Source organism: Aspergillus multicolor (genome assembly GCF_047715735.1).
Source record: "Aspergillus multicolor strain CBS 133.54 unplaced genomic scaffold BDW74scaffold_1, whole genome shotgun sequence".
NCBI classification, from domain to species: domain Eukaryota; kingdom Fungi; phylum Ascomycota; class Eurotiomycetes; order Eurotiales; family Aspergillaceae; genus Aspergillus; species Aspergillus multicolor.
Genome location: NW_027395952.1, coordinates 2504308 through 2524304, shown reverse-complemented (window position 1 = coordinate 2524304; position 19997 = coordinate 2504308). Strand labels below are relative to the sequence as shown.

At 40.6% G+C, this 19997-nt stretch overlaps 4 protein-coding genes across 4 annotated transcripts; 3 read left to right on the top strand and 1 right to left on the bottom strand.

Annotated features, from left to right (window-relative positions):
- The first annotated feature begins 8308 nt into the window (after positions 1 to 8308).
- BDW74DRAFT_8177 (uncharacterized protein) lies at positions 8309 to 9622 on the top strand. The gene is made up of 2 exons (XM_073733818.1): positions 8309 to 9440; positions 9500 to 9622. The coding sequence occupies exon 1, from the start codon at positions 8379 to 8381 to the stop codon at positions 9330 to 9332; it is 954 nt and encodes a 317-aa protein (XP_073590145.1). The 5' UTR covers positions 8309 to 8378; the 3' UTR covers positions 9333 to 9440; positions 9500 to 9622.
- Positions 9594 to 12668, top strand: BDW74DRAFT_8194 (uncharacterized protein). Its single transcript, XM_073733819.1, has 3 exons — positions 9594 to 10363; positions 10415 to 11343; positions 11393 to 12668. Exons 1-3 carry the CDS (start codon positions 9854 to 9856, stop codon positions 12153 to 12155), a joined length of 2202 nt encoding a protein of 733 aa, XP_073590144.1. The 5' UTR covers positions 9594 to 9853; the 3' UTR covers positions 12156 to 12668.
- Positions 12669 to 13362: 694 nt separating this feature from the next.
- On the top strand, positions 13363 to 14241 carry BDW74DRAFT_142880 (DUF1772 domain-containing protein). The gene has a single exon (XM_073722788.1). The coding sequence runs from the start codon at positions 13444 to 13446 to the stop codon at positions 13885 to 13887; it is 444 nt and encodes a 147-aa protein (XP_073590143.1). The 5' UTR covers positions 13363 to 13443; the 3' UTR covers positions 13888 to 14241.
- A 2099-nt stretch (positions 14242 to 16340) lies between these two features.
- On the bottom strand, positions 16341 to 17812 carry BDW74DRAFT_8166 (uncharacterized protein). The gene is made up of 4 exons (XM_073733817.1): positions 17666 to 17812; positions 17268 to 17595; positions 16571 to 17213; positions 16341 to 16523 (listed from the first exon to the last, which is right to left on the bottom strand). The coding sequence occupies exons 2-4, from the start codon at positions 17520 to 17522 to the stop codon at positions 16429 to 16431; spliced, it is 993 nt and encodes a 330-aa protein (XP_073590142.1). The 5' UTR covers positions 17523 to 17595; positions 17666 to 17812; the 3' UTR covers positions 16341 to 16428.
- Between the last annotated feature and the right edge of the window lie 2185 nt (positions 17813 to 19997).

Sequence of the window (19997 nt, the reverse complement as noted above, 5' to 3'; positions counted from 1 at the left end):
ACCTTTTTTATATTTTAATTAAAATATTATTTTAATATACCCAAATAGTTAGCAAAATCACGGGGATCTTAATTCTTTTTTAATAAGCTGTTTCCAGCTTTACTATTATATTTAATAAGCTTGTTATTAAACTCCTAAGGATGCTAGCAGTCCATTCTTGGAAGTATTTTTATAATAAATTCTTGCTTGCATTCTTTATATTCTCCAGTTTATTAGTATAACATTTCTAATTACTTTTATATACTTAATTTATATGGACTAAAACACCTAAGATTTTTTGCTAATCTATCCTATACTTACCCGGAGTTCCTTTAAAATTTAATTCTAAAGTACTAAGCCAGTCTAATTATTACTACAGGCTAAAATTAATAGTATACTTAGGGATATTTTTATTCTTTATTTTTCCTTTTTTTTTTAAAAAAAACTTCCTTTTCTGTATTAGCAGTGTTTTGGTGTTAATTTTCTTATTAAATATTACTATTTTAATTATTTAATATGCTATTTTATTTCTTAAAGCTGTTATTCTTGTTATTAAATTTAGTCCCCATTTAACATTATATTAGGACTAATTTAGGAATATTTATATTTTAATAGTTTATTCTTTTTATAGTCTTATATACAGGTGAATTATAGGAGTATAATAGTTTTTTATTAAGATTATTTTTATAGTAAATACTCTTTAAATTTATAGTTAAATAGCTAGGTAGCATAGTGTCTTTTTATAGGTAGCTTAAAGTAAAGAGTTAGAATTATAATAGCTTAGGATATAGAGCCAGGTACAAAGTAAAACACTAGGAAAAAGGGGGTGGAATAATGGTTAATTTTTAGGTTATATATTATAAAGACTAACTCTTGGCTAACTAAGCTATGCTAAGGGTTGGCCTTAAATACATAAGAATTAGTCGTGATATCACCATGTTCCATTCTCCTTATGTTATTAAACCTCCTTCGCCGCCTGAGGCTGACAAATAGGATCCTTAAATAGTAATAGCCCTATAATAAAATTAATAGTAATACTTTCCTAAGGTCTTATAGGGATATCTAGTATTTGTATTTTCTTGTATAGTTAATGTTAAGATAGCTTGTTTTAATTATATTTATTATATTTTATAATATAGTCTTAAACCTGTTAGTGCATTCTTAGAAAGAAGTATACTTATTAAATCTTTTTTATTATTTTCTTAATTCCCTGGTGTTCTTTTAATAGTAGGTTGTGATGTAATTTAATTACTTCTTAAACCATGCTTTAAGGTACTATAATTAATCTATCTTATAGGAGTATACTGTTACTTTTTTTTTATAATAGGCTTTTTAATTTTATTTTTAAATTTATTTATTATTTTATTATTTCTTTTTAAGTTGTGCTAGAAACTTATAATTATTAATTATATATATAGCAGCTAGCTTGGCATCCTGGTTAAATTTAAGAATATCTTTATTTTTATAAAAAATATTTATCTTGGGGTTTTTAACTTTAACCATATAATCTAGTCTTTAACTTAGCGCGTCTGCGGTAATGTTTTTTCCCTATTAATATACTTAACTTGGAAGTTATAATATAATAACTACTAAGCCTATTTAATTTATTATTTATTAATTTTTTTTATTATTATAAAGTATATTAAGTTCTTATAATTAATTTAAATAATAACTTTATGCTTTGCTCCTTAAAGGTAATGTTTTTATTTTTTAAATTTTTTTATAATTACTAATGCTTCCTGATTATAAGTGTTATACCTTTATTTAGTATTTATTATTTATTATAAAAAGAATGCGACTAGTTATAACTTCTTATTTTTATTTATTTATTCTAGGACTATTCCTATGGCTCCTTTAAATATATTTATTTTTATATAGTATTACAGTTTTAGGTTATAGGGTTATAGTATAGGCGCCTTTTTTATTTTTTTTAATAAACTATACTACTCTTTCTTGCTCCTATCCCTATATAAAGGGTTTATTATCTTGTAATAGTTAGGTAAGTAGTTATGCGTCACACGTGTAGGTAAATAGGCATTTTTATATATATTTTAAAAGTTTTAAGAATTCTTTAACTTTTTTCTTGTTTATTAGTATTAGGTAACTTAAGATTTTTTTATTATTTCTTGCTTGATTTTTTATTCTTTTAGCGTATACTTTATACCTAGGTATTTAATTTTATTTATATTAAATATATATTTTCTAATACTTGTATAATTTCCTTTATATAGGTATTATGTTCTTCCTTGGTTTTTAAGTAGATTATAATATTATTTAAGTAAATAATAATAGTTTTATATATAAACTTTTTTAATATATAAGTTATATACCTAGTAAATTTAGCTGGTAGTTACTTTAGTCCTATAGGCGTAATAACTTATTTATATAATCTTATATTTATAAAAAATACTATTTTATAAATATGTTTAACATGTATTTATAAGTTATAATAACCCTATTAAATATTAAAAACTATTAGGATCACGGCTTCTTGTAAAAGGTCTTTTTTTATTTTCTATATAGTACTTAGTTAGTATTATTAATTATTGCTTTATTAAGGAGGTAATAATTAATAATTAATTATTTATTTTTTACCCATGTGCCTTTTTTATCTTTTTTTAGCACTATTATAGGTCTTAAGAATATATATAACTTTAACTTATAAATATATTTTATTTTTTTAAACTTATAAATAAACTTTATTTCTGCTTATAGTTTTACTGGTAATTTTTGGTATTATTACACCTGCGGTAACTTTTTTTTAGGTATTAGTGGTATTATAACTTTAAAATAGCTATTATGCTTTAGTAATTAGTAGTTAGGTTTTATAAATAATTTAATATATTTATAGTATTTCTTTAAAAGTTTTTTAAGTACTTTAGTAAGTTTTTCTTATATTTCTTTTTTAGTTTTAGTTATATAGCCTCTTGTTATGTTCCAGCTTTTATTAATTTTAAGTTATATATTATTTTATACTACTTATTTTTTTATCTTGCTTTTCTAGAGCTTTCCCTAATGCTTTTTTAATAACTTAAATTTATGTTTTTTATTAATATTCTTTTTATATTTTTAACTAAGTATTATTAACTAGCACTTTTCTAGTTATTTAGTTAATATTTAGGTTTTATTAGGCGAGCCATGTTATCTTAATAACTATATTATAAAATCCCTAAGGTATGGTTAATATAACTTTAAATATAATATTTTTAATATATTTACTACTTTTTATTAGTATTTTATTAGTTATAAGTTTAGGTCCTTAATATATTAACTTTTTTTTAAATTTAAAAATTTTTTAATATTCCCCTGTAAGTTTAGTTACTAATTAGTATATTTTAATAAATTTTTTATTAATAAACTATTTAGAGCACCCTAAGTCTAGTAAAATTCTTACATACTTTTTATTTAATTATACTATAATAATAATTAATATATTATTCTTAATTATGAAAAGTGTTACTTTTTTTAATACTAATAATAGTATTATTATTATACTTTAGCCTATTATATTAGTTAGACCTGGCCTGTCTTTTCGTAAAATATATAATAAGAAATATTATAATTATAATAATTAAGTTTTACATAATTTAGGTATCCTGCCTTAATTTTTATGTAATTATATTTAGTATTACCTAGGGGGTAATTATAATTTAGTCTTATAATAATTCTTAGTGCTTACAGCTTCCAGCAGCATAATTTTTTAATTTTTTAGTATTAAGAACACTTATTATTATAATATTTTATTTAATTAATATCTTAGTATACCTTCTTACTTAGCTTAAGATAATATCTGCAAGAGTAATTTTTTACATAACTTAAGACTTTATTATATAAACTTATTTCTTATTTATTTAATACTTACTTATATTCTTCCGTGAATTTAATATTAACATACCCATAAGCAGGGTATTTAAAGAATATTTATTCTTTATATTTATTATATTTTAATATATAATCCTACCATGTGTGGTTAAATTCTTCCCAGCAAATTACTTATGCCGGTTTACAGTTATAAGGTTTATCTTTTTTAGTATTATTACTAAACAGGGTTTATATCTAGGTTTCTTAAGTTTTATAGTAATTTATAACTATTTTATTACTAATTAAAACTATTAGGGGCGTATAAATCTTTTTTTTAAATTTAAAAAATTTTTATTACTTACTTAAAAGTAATTTTCTCTTTATTTCCCGAGAGGTTTATTTTTAAGTAATTTATATTTACTTAATATTATACTTAGCCTTTTTTTAAGACCAGTGCAGCATCCTGCTTGTTCTTTTAACTTATTATTAGTAATATTGTTAACTTTTTTATTTTTTTAATTTTAAGTTCTCGCGCGCTAGTATTAATATATTTAATATATTTATTTATTAATTTTCTTAAGATTCTTTATGCTTTGCTAGACCTTTATTTATACTTGGCTAATTTATTTAATTAATTTATTTATAAATTATATAGATTCCTTTTATTACTTTATAATATTTTTAACAATATCTTCTTCCATGATATCCAGGAAATCGGGTTTAGTTATTATATAGGCAATGTATATTTATAAATTATAGGTGGCTAGTTTATAATTTTAGTGCTTTACTTAATAATATTTCTTAATATACCTAGTTTTTTTATATTAAAAGTATTTTCCTTTAAATTACTTTCTTTTCTTGCCATCCTTTTATTTTTTAGTAATAATAGTAGTATTTATTTTTATATCTTTATCCTTATTATATTATAAGTTTTATTTATTCCGCCCTGTTTTATGCATGTTATTTTACTATTCTTTATACTAACATTTATCCTGCCATGTTTCTATTCGGGATGCCGCTTTAATAAGCTTATTAAGAGTATTAGGTAAATTATTAAGTATAGCTAGTTAGTTCTTAGTCTTGCTTTTAAGTTCTTTATAATATTTTAATATAAGGGCTAACTTGTTCTAGGTTAAGTTTACAATAATCTAGTAAAACTTTATAGTGTATTTACTAATAGGTTATTTACCTTAGTATAATATATTTATTTTTCCTTAGGCAGTTTATTTAAGATTTAGATTATTAAATACCTTAAAAATCTAGGCTTTAAATTTTTTATAATTCCTAAAAATCTTCTTAATTATTAGTTTTCTGTCTTTTGTAACCTGCTTTTAAAAGTCACGCATGTATGGTTTAAATTAATTAAATACAGGTCCCTTAAGGTACATGCCTGTAAATATAACTTTATTATATTTATTAGCTTTACTAAGGTTATTAATATAAATATATATATTTATTAATATTAAATAGCTCTGCAGGGATAATTTCTTACCTTTAAAGGGTTTTACTTAATTAACTTTAAGTTTTTTAAAACTTTTTAGCGCATAAATTTTATTAGCTATTATAATAATTACTTTTTTTTATATACTTTAGCTTTTAAGTAGGGGTAGGGCAGGCTATAATAACCTGCTATACTTAAGAAGTTTAAGTACCTATAATAATAATAATATTTTTAAATCTCTTATACTAAGGATTTATTATTATTAAATAAAGCCTGCTAATCTATTTTAAACTAGTGGGATTTAAAAATAATTTATATACAAGAGTAAAAGGTACAAGTCTTAAGGTTAAAAAGCTTATATAAAAAACTAAATAAAAACTAAAAGGTAGGGTAGCTTAGGTTTTAAAAATAATAAATAATAACTAAAATTATTTAATATTATAAAGATAGTCCTTTAAATATATAATATTTAATTTAATTATAACATTTTACTTTAACAAGTATATCTAGTTAAATTTATTATATTATTTTACTTTAATTAATATAATAGCTAAGAAGTTATTATATTAATACTACCATATTACTATAATTAATACAGATAATTAATGGCTCCGGTTCCTAACATGATAGCCCGTCACATTATATTGGTAAGGCAGATTTATTGGCTGACAGCAGTCCGCGCTGGCCGCGTTCCCTGACAGCCGCGTTCCCTGACAAGCAGGTACTTTTATTTATTTAGGATCACCCTGAAGTTATATAAGGAATTTAGGATCTTGGCCATACAGGACTTAAAATAGTGATATATTAAGAGTGCTATTTTATATATTATTATAAGTAAACTATATAGTTTTTAATAAGATAGGCCAGGCATAATAATTTTTTATAATAAAATAATGTATATACTGTTTTAGAACTTAATTCATGGCTTGGTTTAGCTGTTAGTTTAAGGGTGAAAAGCAGTTAACAGGTAAAGTTTGGTTTTATAATAATACTATAGCTTTCCCTAATATTTACTAGTAAAAAGGGAGCCTTAATCTAATATAATACCTCTTAGTTAGCCATAATTTAAAGTCTAACACTGGTAGAAGACTTTTGCAAGCTTATATGCTTAAATTAAGGTTAAAACAGGTATAAATTAGCACTACTTGGAGAATTTATTAATAATTACAAGGGTAGTATTAACATGTTACTTTTAATATATAGTTAAAGGTAGGCTAATAATAAAGTTTATAGTGATTTTAGTAAAGAGACAGTCAGGTTTCAGGAGTAGTATAAGTTTACTGTATAAATAATATTAAGGTGCCAAGGTGTAATAGCATGTAGGGTAAGAATAAGTAAGAGTTTTAATTATAACTTTTATTTTTAGCTAGAAAAACTTTTATTTTATTAAAGATTTAGTTTTTTATAAACTAAAATGTCCTGCTAAAAATTATTATAATATGCTTAAATAATCTTAGTTCTAAGCATTTAATTAATGGGAACATAAATTTAATTCTAAAATAATAGCAAATTATTGTTTATAATAGTCTAGTTTTTATAACTTTGTGCTTTTGGCTCTTTAGCCTAATTTTATGCCTTTATAGCAGTAATCTATTTCTAGGTTTAATTATTTATTAACTATAATACTAAAAGTAACTTTGTTAAATAATTTAATATATAATTAAAGTAAGGGTTTTTAATAAGCATAGTATTTTAGACTTAATACTAGGCTAAGACCTAATTTTTTAAAGGTTAGACTATATGTCCATGGTACCATAATTCTTAAAATTAAGATTTAACTTTATTTTATTTATAAAACTAGAAGGATCTTGGTGAATATTAAAGTATTTATTATACTTAATATTCTAGACTTAAATCTTATGTTTTTATTGAAATTAAACTACTTTTCATGGGCACTTTACACTAAATCTTGGCAAATAATTACTTAGACTTTAGTATTTGGCACTATTTTAGGCTTGTTTTTATACCTTTTAAATAGGGTATCTGCAGGGTTATGTTTGCCTAAATAATATAAGATTTTAAAACTATAAGCAGCTAGGTTTATATATTATCTTACTTGTTTTTTATTATATCTTTACTATTATATAAAGAAACAGAGATTTGCATGATTTAACCATACTATTATTAAATAGGGAGAACCGGCTGGCGATTGTACCATTGAGGACCGAGGACCTTGATCCGATCTTTGATCAGAATACCCATAATATCACGAAAGGTGTGAAGCGCCAGGTCTTTTGTCTCACCTGAGGCACTTAACTGGACTTTCAGCTTGGATATTATCTTGCCTGTTGCAATGTGAGCAGGTTCGTATTTGGGCTGAACATGCCCACGAGAAAGCAGAACGCACCTATACCTCCAGCTCTCTTCGACACCCCATACGGACGCAAAGAAGCGTTGTCCAAGGGATAAGGCCCCTTCTTAGCGTAAATATACCTCCCAAGCAATTTACAGATGTATCTCTCGTCATGGTTGCATTCTCGCAGCTCCGTTATGATGGGGGTCGCTGGCTGAGTTCGGGTGTGATAGCCTCAGAGTCCTGAGAAACGATTTTGCTGATTGCTTTGCACATGATCTTCTGTTTCTTTTTTGTTGGAGGAGTATACGTATTGTAAGAATAGGAATAGACAAGGAAGTGGGGTGTGCGTGTGGAGAATGATGGCGAAGCAGGCCACAGTAGAATCTTGCTCCTGATCGTTCGTATCAGGCTCCCCCATGACGGATGAAGGAGGTATGAGAAGTGGGTGCAGAGTAGAAGGATGTCACTACCCCAAGATATTGATCGAAGGTATCGCTACCCCGATGTTGATGACCCCTGAAAATAGATTCCGGCGATGAAAGATCATGCAGTGTTCTGTTGAAATAAAGGTCCTCCACCGGCTTGACCTCTGTAGCGATAAAGTGCGATCTTTTCGAGATCGAGACAACGTGCCCGGGGACTGGGCTCATTCAATGATTCCACAAGGTCGGGTTGCTTAGGGAGGAGCCTGATTAGGAAGGCGCGGTGATTCGCGGAGATCCGTCGCGGCTCTGCCACCGCCATCTTCCCCTCCAAACGGGCGCCCATCTTTTCTATCTCCCCGACTCCTGTGTTGATATTGCCATCCATCATCCGTGATTACGCAGCACTATCGAATATCTCTAAATATCTCCTTTCCAGATGGCTTTTCGGTCATTGTCGGATTCTGGCCTAAATTCCCTCCTACAGCGCCCAGAGCAGGAAACCACCTGGGCTCGCTTCGGCAGGTCACCGACGAAATTTCTCGCACAATACGTCTACAACCAACGCTCCACCCCTAAGCTATCTACCATACAGTCTATCTATCGAGCCCCAATATCCGTTGTCTGCGTCTCCGACACCCACAATACGAATCCCAGCCTCCCCGACGGCGACATTCTCATCCACGCGGGCGATCTTACACAGTCGGGGACGACATCCGAGCTTGAGCGACAGATTGACTGGCTTGACTCACAGCCTCAACGGTATAAAATTGTGATAGCGGGAAATCACGATCTTTGCCTTGATCCCAATCATCCCAGCAACGATGGCAAGGAGCCTGCGTGGCTAACGGTCAATTGGAAATCCCTCATATACCTCGAAAATACTTCAAGGACGCTCAAGTTTGGTGACGGGCGGGAGCTCAAAATCGTCGGATCTCCCTATACCCCCAAGCACGGGGACTGGGCTTTCCAATATCCGCGGACGTACACCGGCATCTGGGAGGACACCATGGCAATTCCGCACGACACCGATATTCTGATCACGCATGGTCCGCCAAAGGCGCATCTCGATCTTGGGCATCTCGGCTGCCCGTCCCTTCGCCAGATGCTCTGGAAAATGGAACGTCCCCCTCTACTCCATGTTTTTGGGCACATTCATGGTGGTTACGGGAAGGAAGTTACCCACTGGGACAGTTTTCAACGGGCTTACGAGGCAATAATGGATGATCACTGGAAAGGACTGAACCTTCTAGTGCTTCTGTACTGTTGGATACTTGGCAACTTGACGGGATGGGCGGAAGCCGGCAAGCGAGGGACTGTCATGGTCAACGCGGCGGCAATTGGTGGAGTGCGAGACGAGAAGAGGAGAGAAGCTATTTGCGTTGAGCTCTAGTTTTGGACGACCGTCACTTGCTCTCGGAAAGTCCAATGATTCTCCGTCCCAAATGACGCTAGAATGAAATGTGAGCTTTAGGTCATTAATCGAACTACCAATACATAGGTGCATTTCCTCTCAACGATCCCTTGCAGATTAACAACTGATCCTAGACCTCTACCTAGCCGAAGGAGTGGATCTCTTTATTTCTGCACAGCAGGGTAGCTGTTGGGAACAGCCAAATCATATGTCGATAGCGTGGTGACGGACTTTCTATCACACAGCCCGTGGAGCGCTTCAGTTCTACCTCGCTAACAAATGGACAGACACGACCTGCGTGAGTTCTGAAAATACGCGATCATCAAGCTGAAATCCAATGACAAGACAAGCATTCAGCACGGGATGATTCCAAAACCAAGCCGGCTCTTGGCCATCTTGGCTGGACTAGAAGTGCAAGCCCCTTGGCATGAGCTATTTAACGACGCTCTCTCCAGTCGACTCAATTCTTGTTCGGCCTTTCTCAGCACTCTCCCGAAAATATGCGTTTATCCTACATTACTGGAATTCTCCTTGCCCTCGGTCTTAGTAGCGCTACCGCGTCATCAACAGCGAACCTCTCCATCTCCTCGTTGACAACAGAGATTGAGTCTGACCAGACAACCTTCTATTACGGTTCCTCGAGTAACAGCGCTCTCCTGATTGGAAACGATGGAAGTGCGGCGAGCGGTGGTTTACGGAGCTTCGACTTGCATGGCCTGAACGAGAGGTCGAGTGCGACGCCCGGACGGACCAAAGTTGTCGGCGTCTTGTATGATATTGGTCGCAGAGATATTATCGTCTCTATCGCTGCGCCCGACTCGGTAATTCGTCTTTTAGACGTTGAGACCTTGGATGAAATACCGTCAACGCACAAGAAGGCGCTTGGCGATTGGTCCGCTTTGTGTACGTGGACGAGTCCTAGCGGTGGGAAGTACTTCTACCTCTTTGGAAAGAAGCAAGCAATCCAGTTTTTAGTACGCACTAATGGCTCGGAGATCGCGATTCTCGAGGTTCGTCTAAATGTTTCGTGTTCCCAATGGTGTAAGTGCTGACAGGGCCAGGTCCAAACATTCCCGCTTCCCGTGGAGCCAAGCTCTTGTGCCGTCTCCCCTCAAGACGATGTTGTCTACTTCGCCGCTGAAGATGATATTGTTTACATATTCACAGCCGCTGAGTCAACTACCGCACCAGAGATTGAGGCCCTGGGACGGGTCAGTGGCGAGATATCAGGCCTCGCCGTCTACGTTCTGAAAACATCGCACTATCTATTCGTGACTCAGAAAGACACAATTGAGGTTTATACATCCGACTTCGAGCCTCGTGGATTTCTGACCATCACGGGTGCCAATGATCTCGAAATCGCCGGAACGTCGATCTATCAGTCAAACTCGACCCTGTACCCATATGGACTATTGGGTTTTGCGATTGAAAGTGATTCGGGTAACAGCTTCGGTGTAGCGTCACTTAAGCCGGCGTTCACGGCTTTAGACCTTGAGTTGGTTACTTCGTACACGCCGCGCCAGAGCTCCGCGCATCGCCCGACGCAAAATGGCTTCCTTAACGCGAACGGTAATCTTTCCTGTTTCGCTGGTTTTACCGGCAGCAACTGCACGCAAGTCACATGCAGTAGCGGATGCTCTGCGCGCGGGGTTTGCAGTGGGCCCAACGAATGCGAGTGCGACGGTCCCTGGGCTGGACCTGACTGCTCCTGGATTGGTGTCTCTGCGAAGTACGAAACCGACGCGAACGGCGGTGATGGAGATGACCCGGCTATATGGGTGCATCCATCAAGTCATAATCAGTCCACGATCATTACCACCACCAAGTCAGAAGTGGGCGCCAGTTTAGCCGTGTTCGATCTGAAAGGAAAGTTACTGCAGACCATGGCCGCGGGCGAGCCCAATAATGTTGACGTTATATACTCATTCAAAGCTGGTAATCGGACTGTTGATCTTGCCTACGCCGCCTGTCGGGAGGATGATACCCTTTGGTATGTTCCCTCGCCTGGTTTTCAAACCCTTGCTAATGGCCTTGCGCAGTCTGTTTGAAATCACTCCGAACGGCCTTCTAACCACAATCGCCGGCGGCATCCAATTTACCCCTCATGACTACACTGTCTACGGCTCATGCACTTATCGCTCCCAACTAAGTGGAAAGCAATATCTCTTCGTCAATGAGAAGTCGGGTATCTACCTCCAATACGAGCTCACATCGTCGCCCAATGGAACCCTCGCTACATCGCTTGTCCGCACCTTCACCGGCGGCTCAGGCGGCCAACCGGAGGGATGCGTCGCAGACGAAGAGAATGGCTACATCTTCCTTGGGGAGGAGCCATTTGGACTCTGGCGGTATGATGCGGAGCCAAATGGTTCGAACAACGGCACTCTGGTTGCGAAGGTAGGAAATGGGACGCTCCACGCCGATGTTGAGGGCGTTACGCTTCTACCTGGGAAGACGTCCGAGCAGGGGCTGTTGGTTGTGAGTTGTCAAGGAGTCAGCGCGTACTCGGTGTATCGACGCCAAGCGCCACATGAGCATGTCTTGACATTTACGATCAGTGAGTCTGAGGATTGGGTTATTGATGGCGTGACGAATACGGATGGGGTGGCGGGGTTGTCAACGGGTTTGAATGAAGACTTTCCGCATGGACTGCTTGTGGTTCATGATGATGCGAATCAGCTGGTCGACGGTGGCACGGCGGAGTTAGCGAGCTTCAAGCTTGTCAGTTTGAAGGATGTGCTTGGTGCAGCTGGAGTTGGGTTGCTGGATGAGATTGATGCGGAATGGGATCCGAGGGCATGATGTCCTTTGAGGAATGCTGCGGCCTCTCACGGTGTGCATCTCACGGGAAACAGCGGCGTTCCTGGGCTCTCCTCGCCCCAAGTCGTGCCTCAATCTTCCTCCGGATAAGTGTTTCAGTACTTTTGTTAGTCGACTACTCGCCCGCAGTGATATCTTCGTCGTACGAGTCAAGCAATGCCGAGATTCTTTCATCGAAGTTCCAAGCTCAGTCAGATGCACCTACGCATCGTTTGCTGGCACTAGCACACTTCAATCACGCAGCCGCATGCAACGAAACCGCTGAGGGTCGGTCCGGTCCCGGCCAATGGATACGCTGTGCGACTACGACAGCCAACATATGTATGGATTGCCTTGCCGATCCCTACCCTTCGTGCTTGACAACCCCCCGAGCCTCCTTGGTCGCCGGTTCTAACGTTGTCGAAAGACTCGCTTACAGGTTAGACTTCGAGCGGTGCGCCTAAATCGTGTTGTACAGCGATGGGGTAAGACCGGCAGTGTTAAGCTTATTCTGCTTTTTCCAAACGTACCCTTGTGGTACCGTTTTGTACTGCCGCAAGGTCAGTCAAAGGGCGAGGAGGGTTTGCCGGTGGTCCATTAGATGCGAGTTGGCTGGGGACACTCCACGAGGCATGAAAAGCACACGCCCAAATGTCGTCCTTGTGAAGCGATAACAACTCTAAGGCGCCCCGGTATGGGTTGGAGGATAGCATGCTCTCTCATCGGCTGAAGGCCCTCTGGTCGATCGGCGACTTTTACTGCGAATGGTCGGCGCTTACGGTACTAGGGAAGCACCGGTACATCCCCTCTATGCCCGACTCTCTTCATGTCTGAACAGAAATTGCTTCCTTCTTTCCCTCTCAGAAATGTTACCAGGGACCTCATACCTCTTCAATATATTAATGTACGTGGACCCCGTCGGATGAGAGGGGTTCGGCCTATAAGAATGTACTGCCGGTTTATTTTGCTCGCGGTTGTGCAAAGGGCGCATGCTCGGCCAGTGAGCCTCGGGAAATTTATCCCGATCTTATGACTTCTTTGTCTCCCGGATTCCATATATCTCCCCATTCTGGAACCATCCGCACACTAGGCGCTGCCGATCTCTGCCCAAGAGCGCAAAATCATTCCACGGAGATTGTGCACACGCTCGTTTGTTTCCCTTATGGCATCAGGGTCATCATTCACAACAGGCCTCCAGGCCACTGCCATTGTAACAGGGTCAATGCTTTCCGGTACATAACTACCTTGGCTCCCTTTTGGTCAACAGTGCTAAGTATCTATTCTAGGCTCAATGATGACGATAACCTTCCTCACAATCCCCGTCTGGCTCGACACCATCACAACACCTGGCCCTCTTCTCCACCAGTGGCTTCGCATGTATCACTACGGGCACCTTGGACACCCGACAATGGCCGCCACTACTCTCACATTATACGCGATATCCGCTTATCGACGGAGATCCAACGGCAGACCTTGGGGGAGTCTAGTAACTGCCGGAGCAGTCACGATGCTTATGTCCGCCTTTACGCTGCTGATCATGCTGCCAACCAACAATGTACTCTTCGAACATGCTACAACGACATCTGCGACACAGACAATACCATTTGAGGAAGCGAGGGGGCTGGTTGTAAAATGGGGATGGCTGCATTTGACCCGATGTATCTTCCCACTCCTTGGAGCGGTTATTGGGATGGGCGATATCTTGGGGCCATCAGCGCCCTGCTTGCATATATAAATGGGTGTTTCGGATGGGGCGACACAGGAGTTAAACGTTCAAGATCTCTGTTCCTGTTTCTTTGTCTGTCTTTGCACTGGCTTAGAGATCCAATGCGGGTCGGAATACACTGTTCCCTAATATCATTCCTATAGATTTCAGAAACTGCATATAGCATGCACATTCTCCTCTCGACAGTTGCTTACATATACTAGATCATGAGGGGGTGGGGGATAACCTGCGTTGAACTTCTCGCCCTTATCGAACTACAGACCGGATTTGTCATCTCGGTGAAAGCAAAATAAGCCAGATCGTACCTAGACCATCATGGCCCCCATGCCTGGTCACACATGTGCAACTCAAGTTGCCCCAATTAAAGAAAACCAATTCTAAGCAGATCTTTCCTTACGTAGCAAGTATATTGAGCAGCCATATGGAACCAATGTTCCCGAACAATATAAAGCTGCCCAAGGTAAAGGATGCGTCCTTTTGCTGATATTGTGATGCTTACTTTCCTCAACCTATCACCTCCCTAGTAGCCCTTTCTCATTCTGTTTTCCAGTATATCTGAAGTGTACGCTCGTTCGCCCAGCCTATCTTCTAAATTGGCGATAAATGAATACCTGTGCTTGTGGCTGCGGCCTTGGCCGTCATATACAAAGATTGTTTCTTCGCATAAGGTTGCAGGTGAGGGTATAGGCATCTGGGAAGCCCGTCGATTTCAATGTCCTTATCTCGAAAATAGAGAGTCATGACCGTGTGGTGACCGTGAGGAGTCTCTGGTTTGCTTGCCCTTACCGTCGGGCACTTTTGTGTGGCTCACTTGTCGAGAAGGGGAATATCGCTAGATCAGAGGAAATCCCTTGATTCGCGTGTCTGACCATGAACTTCTCTCTCTTTTTTGTTGTTCTTCGCTGGCTGTTTCCAGTCTCACTACCACACTGAGATAGTCAAAGGATTAAAAAAGCCAAGCCTTCGTCCGTTCGATTTCTGTGTGGTAGTGTTATTTGGAACCGGCCGATGAGCAGCCTGATCGTAACAAGCTGCCTATGCTGGGAGGACTGCAAGTCGCCAGTCAGTTATGACAGCCTCAGCGGCCACCTGGGGCGAGTCAGAAGCCTTTGGTGATTAATTTACCATTTATATATTCAATGGTCCGAGCGACATCCGAACACCACTGATACCGTCGTATCCTTTCAAGGCATCGCTATTATCGAGCTTCCCAAGTTTGCGGTCGCGTGGTTAAACGCCACACCAGCGCCCCACCCATCGCAAACCTCGATCAAGAAGCTTCATTGTCTCCCTGTCTCGCGAGCGTACGATAACACACGAGCCAGTGACACGGTAATGCGCAACCATATCTTCCATGTGTACTTCTCACGATGGGACGGAATCTTCCGACCGATTTTCCAAATTATGACAACCTCCAGCGACGACAACGACGACGACGAAGCAATTCGCCCTAACTAGTTGCGAGCGACACCCATTATGGCCACGTTTCGAGAGTGAATCAAGAATATCGCGCGCAACGAGCACTTCTAGATGGAATCAATACCGGTGCAGGCTTTGAATCGCTGCCGTTATCTACGGAAAGTCTAGTCTTCATGGTATGGTAGGTTATGGAAGGTAAGTCACAATACCCACACACACATACAATCTACCCTTAAGGGGTAGGGCGTTCGCTGGGTTTGTAGGCTTTGGTCGAATTCTAACAAGACAAAGCACTTGAGTGTTCATGGAGGACACGCAGACCTTTATAGCAACGGTTGGGAAGCTAAGCTGTGTCTTGAAATTGCTTTGTCCATAAGGTGAGTTGTGGAGTGGGGGACACGGAAGCTGAAAGGCACGGGTGCTCCCAGTCCGCAGGGCTGCGTGGCAAGCTCATTGACTTATATATTTTGTTATAGTTCAGCCCTCATTGGCATGAGGTGGCTGTTGCTAAAATATGTAACCCGACTCGAGATCATTTATGGATATATTTAAGCCTGGTCTACTGTATGCATAATGTTTGTGTTGTATAGTAAAGACGGCTCGCTGGTTCAATTCTATACCTTCGCCATCAATAACATGGATGATGTCGGTCCCGGGCTGTGACTGCATGTCTTTCGCAAAGACACCAAACAAAGAGATTTGTATATATATTAGGTGAATAGTAAGGCTGCCGTACAAAGGTGTATTCGTGTCAGGGCATAACCCTTAAGCACATGGGACCCACTATATCACGTGCCAGGCTTAAGCAGAATGCTGTGGTGTGACTGGTGTCTGGAAAGAAAGGCCCCACCGTAAGCACATGGGCTCCATTATATGTTCCGCTATCATCAACTTGCAGCTCCAGTGGACGACGCCAGGAACTGCCCACCCGGGGTAGTGAACTGCTTTGCCGCATTGCCCAGTAGCCCGAGTGCCTTGCCGAGCTCGTTTATCATCTTGGCTTCAGCTTTCCTTTCCTTTCTTATCTCCAGCAGTTCCATTTTTGTTTCTGCGAGCTCTTTTTCCATGGCAAGCAGTTTTGTGTTTCCTGATTCTAGCTGTTCGGTTTGGACCTCAAGCCGGGACTCGAGGTCAGATATCCTTTGCTGAAGGACAGCGTTTTCGTTTAGCCTTTCTCCTTGTTCCATGCCCTCTGCGACGCGTATCCGCGTCAGACGAGCGAGAAGGTGAACCGCCCCATCAAGACATTGATCTCCTGTTAACTGCTCTATATATGGCTTATTAGGCTCGCCTGGGGGTCCTAGCGGCTGTTGAGTGGTAGGTTGTTGCTGAGGATGTTGTTGATGGACTGGCTTCTGGTAAAATGGCTGCTGATGGACTGGCTGTTGAGAAGTATGCTCCTGAGAAGTTGATTGCTGACTGATTGTGATTGGCTGTTGCAGGGATGTCTGTTGAGGAGTTGGCAGGGGGGTGGGTGGCTTCGGTGGTAGTTGTAGAGAAGGATGGCTCGGTGCGGGATGCTTCGAGTCAGTGAGACGGGTGACGTCATTTTCAGGCGTACCACGGGTCCCGTTAGTTTGTGGGGTTGACCTAGGATCTTTGGTCGTACCAACTGTATGGTTTGGGTTGGTAATGCTTGGTGACCTAGGTTGAGTATCGGCCGAGGAGGATGAAGACGCCGTCCTTTCAGCTACACGGCGCTGTGAAGGGTAGTCCTGAGGTGGAACGTCCGGTCTAGACTTGGCGGTTTTGACAGGAGCAGGAGTCGCGGCACTATTAGGGGAGGTGTATGATTTTGGTCTGTACTGCATGTTGGGCTTGCTTTGCTGTTGAGGCCCGGACGATTGTACAATCGTCGGGCTACGCAGAGGATTCTCGCGTGAACATGGCACGGTCGGCGACTGACGAGAAAAGCTCTGTGACAGGAAGCCATTAGCGGGCGAAGATAGGTATGTGAATTGTCAACATACTGGTTGCCTCTCGCCGCTAAACTCAATATCCCCGCCATCGTCACTGCTTTCCTCCGCTGTATGATTTTCCAGTTTGGGTTCCTTTGGCGATCGACGATTCAGGTGTTCGAAATGATCACCAAGGGGACGTTTGACAGGCTTAGATACCGTGGTGTGCTCCTGCCTTCGGTCCTTGATACACTGTAACCGCCGTTCGGTATTGAGTCTTTCCATCTTCTGCATCAAATGAGTGAATGCCAATAGGCACCAGGACATCTTTAGCACGACAGACCTGACATTCCTGCGTCAAAGCAGACTTAGATCGACCGGGGAACTCGGGTCCAACCAGCTAAAGAGTCATCAGAAGATGTCAACAAGAGTGCAAGGACCTGAAGATGTGAAGGCAATGAGGCACGGACCTGGAAAAACTCCGTGAAATTCAAGTGACTAAGCTGCTGCCTTAGAACGCGCAACTTGAGTCTCTGCTCGTCGGTCCAGCGAAGAGGCTGCGTCTCGGGATGAACTGTGCGTTTCCGGGGAGTGCGTGGAGAGTTGGACATGTTGGCATTCTTGGAAAACTGGCTTTTGTAGGGAGAATTGGTGGAGAGGGGAACTCCCAGGGACAGATTGACGTTCGAAGAGTATGTTGCCGTTGCCGTCACCGTCTGCACGGCGGCCGAGTGGCTTCCCGTACAGGATTTGGGCTTTGGTGGTGTGGAGACACAAGACGAGTCTATAGTCCCTTCCTGTCCATGGTCGAGCATTTCAGACGACGCAAATGGATGGGCTAGATGTCGCTCTGAAATGAATGCCTGCGGGCTGCCGTCGTGCACTTGATGAATCGAAGGAAAGCAAGATCAAAGTCGACAAAGAAAGCCAGGAAAACCAGCAGGGATCCTCGTCCACTCAACTTCCCGCGGCACATCGTTGTTGGTATGGAAAAGGAAGGCGCACCCCGCTGCAGGTTGGCGCCGACAAGGAGCAAAAGTACGATTGTTGGAAGCGAAGAAGAGGCACGTCTAAAGAGAACCTGTCCGACCAAGGCAGAATCAGCTTGTCCAAGTTCGCATATCCTCACGTCAATTGAATCATGAGAGAGAGATTGCAGGGATGTTGATATGGTTAAGCGGCACAGAGGAGGTCTAGAAGTTCTGGGGCGCAGAAGGCGTGCGGCACGGTCTTTGTTCTGTGTGGAAGCGCCAAGCCGCCAGTACCGGCACCCAATGATACGGCGCCTAATGCACCATTGCTTTTTCTCGCCAAGTTTCTCTCCCTCCACCATCCCTCCAGTTCAACATGCGAAAGACCATCCCAAATGGCGGTGTCGAACTCAAATTCAATCAGCCCATCCATTGCTTGCTTGGATGAATATAAACTTAAGCGTCGCTGTCAGCACAAACCATGGACGCCGTCCAAGAGCAGCAAAAACAAGTCGTGTCTCGACAAGCGGCAAGCCGTATCCCCGGTCATCGCTGCTCGTCATTTACCTAGGTCATCATGTCATGAGCATTTAGCGCCACCAGCAGGGTGCCACTTTCACGGCTTCGCCCATCTTGGCCCGGGCGAATTGCCTCTCAGACCAGACAACCAGACAAAGGAATCCTTATTTGACAGGTCACATAGAGGGGTTGCGTTATCTATGTGGGACGAGCCTAGGTAGTTCTCGGCGGCGCCAAAGCTAATAGGTTAGTAACTTAGTGCCTTCCCAAGATCGTCCTCCCCCTTTTACATGCATGACTTGTTTCCTGCTGTCCGCGTGACGGTCAGATACTTACGTTACCAGGTACTTTCTAGCCGTCATTTACACCATGTTGTACGAACTACTCCGGAGCACATCCGTCGTAGATACTGTCCACGCGGCCCATGCCGTCGGTCCAAGCCTGTCTCCGTCAGTTGGTAAACATGGACTACTGGAAAGCCAGTTTGCAAGCTGCCATCGCAGTCGCTACCGGCCAGAGACATGATAAGCCTCAGCGAGTCCACGAAACGTTGAATTGGTTGGCCGCCAAGAATCGCTCAAGACGCCACTTGGGGCCAAGGACGATCGATCACAATGCGAACGGGTGTACCTAGGAGAGCGGGGCTATGCTTAGGGAGTCCGGAGTAGCTTCGGCTTTGCCTTAGTCTGTTTTACACCTGCGGGTGCATCGCGCACCAGGCACCTTCTGGCCTGCAGCAAGTGCGACCGCAGCGGGACCTTGTGTCGCTAACCAGACCTCTAGCGAGCCCTCTATCAGGCCATTATTTTGACAAAATGCTGCGGTCCGGAAAGACTAGCTTATGTCGGTATAGGCTCAGGTACCGGGATTGAACCTGCGTTGCCGAGAACAGGATCCCCAATAAACCATCATATCATCGATATCCAGTGGCAATCTTCAAGCCAACTTCTCCGTAAATACCTCAGCAACGACTCAAACTCGATCGAGTGAGTCGAGGAGCAGCCTTGTATCTTTGTTGTTACCTTCGACGTCGATATTGCGCTGTGTCGCTATCCAATCGCTGCTTAGCATCCGACCGGGTTGGCTAGCCTAGCATACTAAGCACAAAATCCGGGGTGTGGAGTACGCCCAGCATTTACGGAGTATACGGAGTGCTTTTCAAAGCCCGCGAGATCCGTCATTATCTGCCTCTGCCTTGAAAAGGGCGGGGATTATCATACCTGCCTGCTCACGACGAGAATGGGGATAGCAGTAGGCCGTCCCGGCCCTATGACCGTGTATGATCGTAAAGAGTCAACTCTGGAGGACGCAT

Bases quoted from the DNA above. Each gene is read 5' to 3' on its own strand.
- BDW74DRAFT_8177 (XM_073733818.1), top strand. From the start codon at position 8,379: ATGGCTTTTCGGTCATTGTCGGATTCTGGCCTAAATTCCCTCCTACAG.
- BDW74DRAFT_8194 (XM_073733819.1), top strand. From the start codon at position 9,854: ATGCGTTTATCCTACATTACTGGAATTCTCCTTGCCCTCGGTCTTAGT. The intron at 10,364-10,414 runs GTTCGTCTAAAT...TGACAGGGCCAG, and splicing joins CGGAGATCGCGATTCTCGAG to GTCCAAACATTCCCGCTTCC. The intron at 11,344-11,392 runs GTATGTTCCCTC...GGCCTTGCGCAG, and splicing joins CGGGAGGATGATACCCTTTG to TCTGTTTGAAATCACTCCGA.
- BDW74DRAFT_142880 (XM_073722788.1), top strand. From the start codon at position 13,444: ATGATGACGATAACCTTCCTCACAATCCCCGTCTGGCTCGACACCATC.
- BDW74DRAFT_8166 (XM_073733817.1), bottom strand. From the start codon at position 17,522: ATGTCCTGGTGCCTATTGGCATTCACTCATTTGATGCAGAAGATGGAA. The intron at 17,214-17,267 runs GTATGTTGACAA...TTCCTGTCACAG, and splicing joins TTAGCGGCGAGAGGCAACCA to AGCTTTTCTCGTCAGTCGCC. The intron at 16,524-16,570 runs ATATAGAGCAGT...GGGGCGGTTCAC, and splicing joins AGGCGAGCCTAATAAGCCAT to CTTCTCGCTCGTCTGACGCG.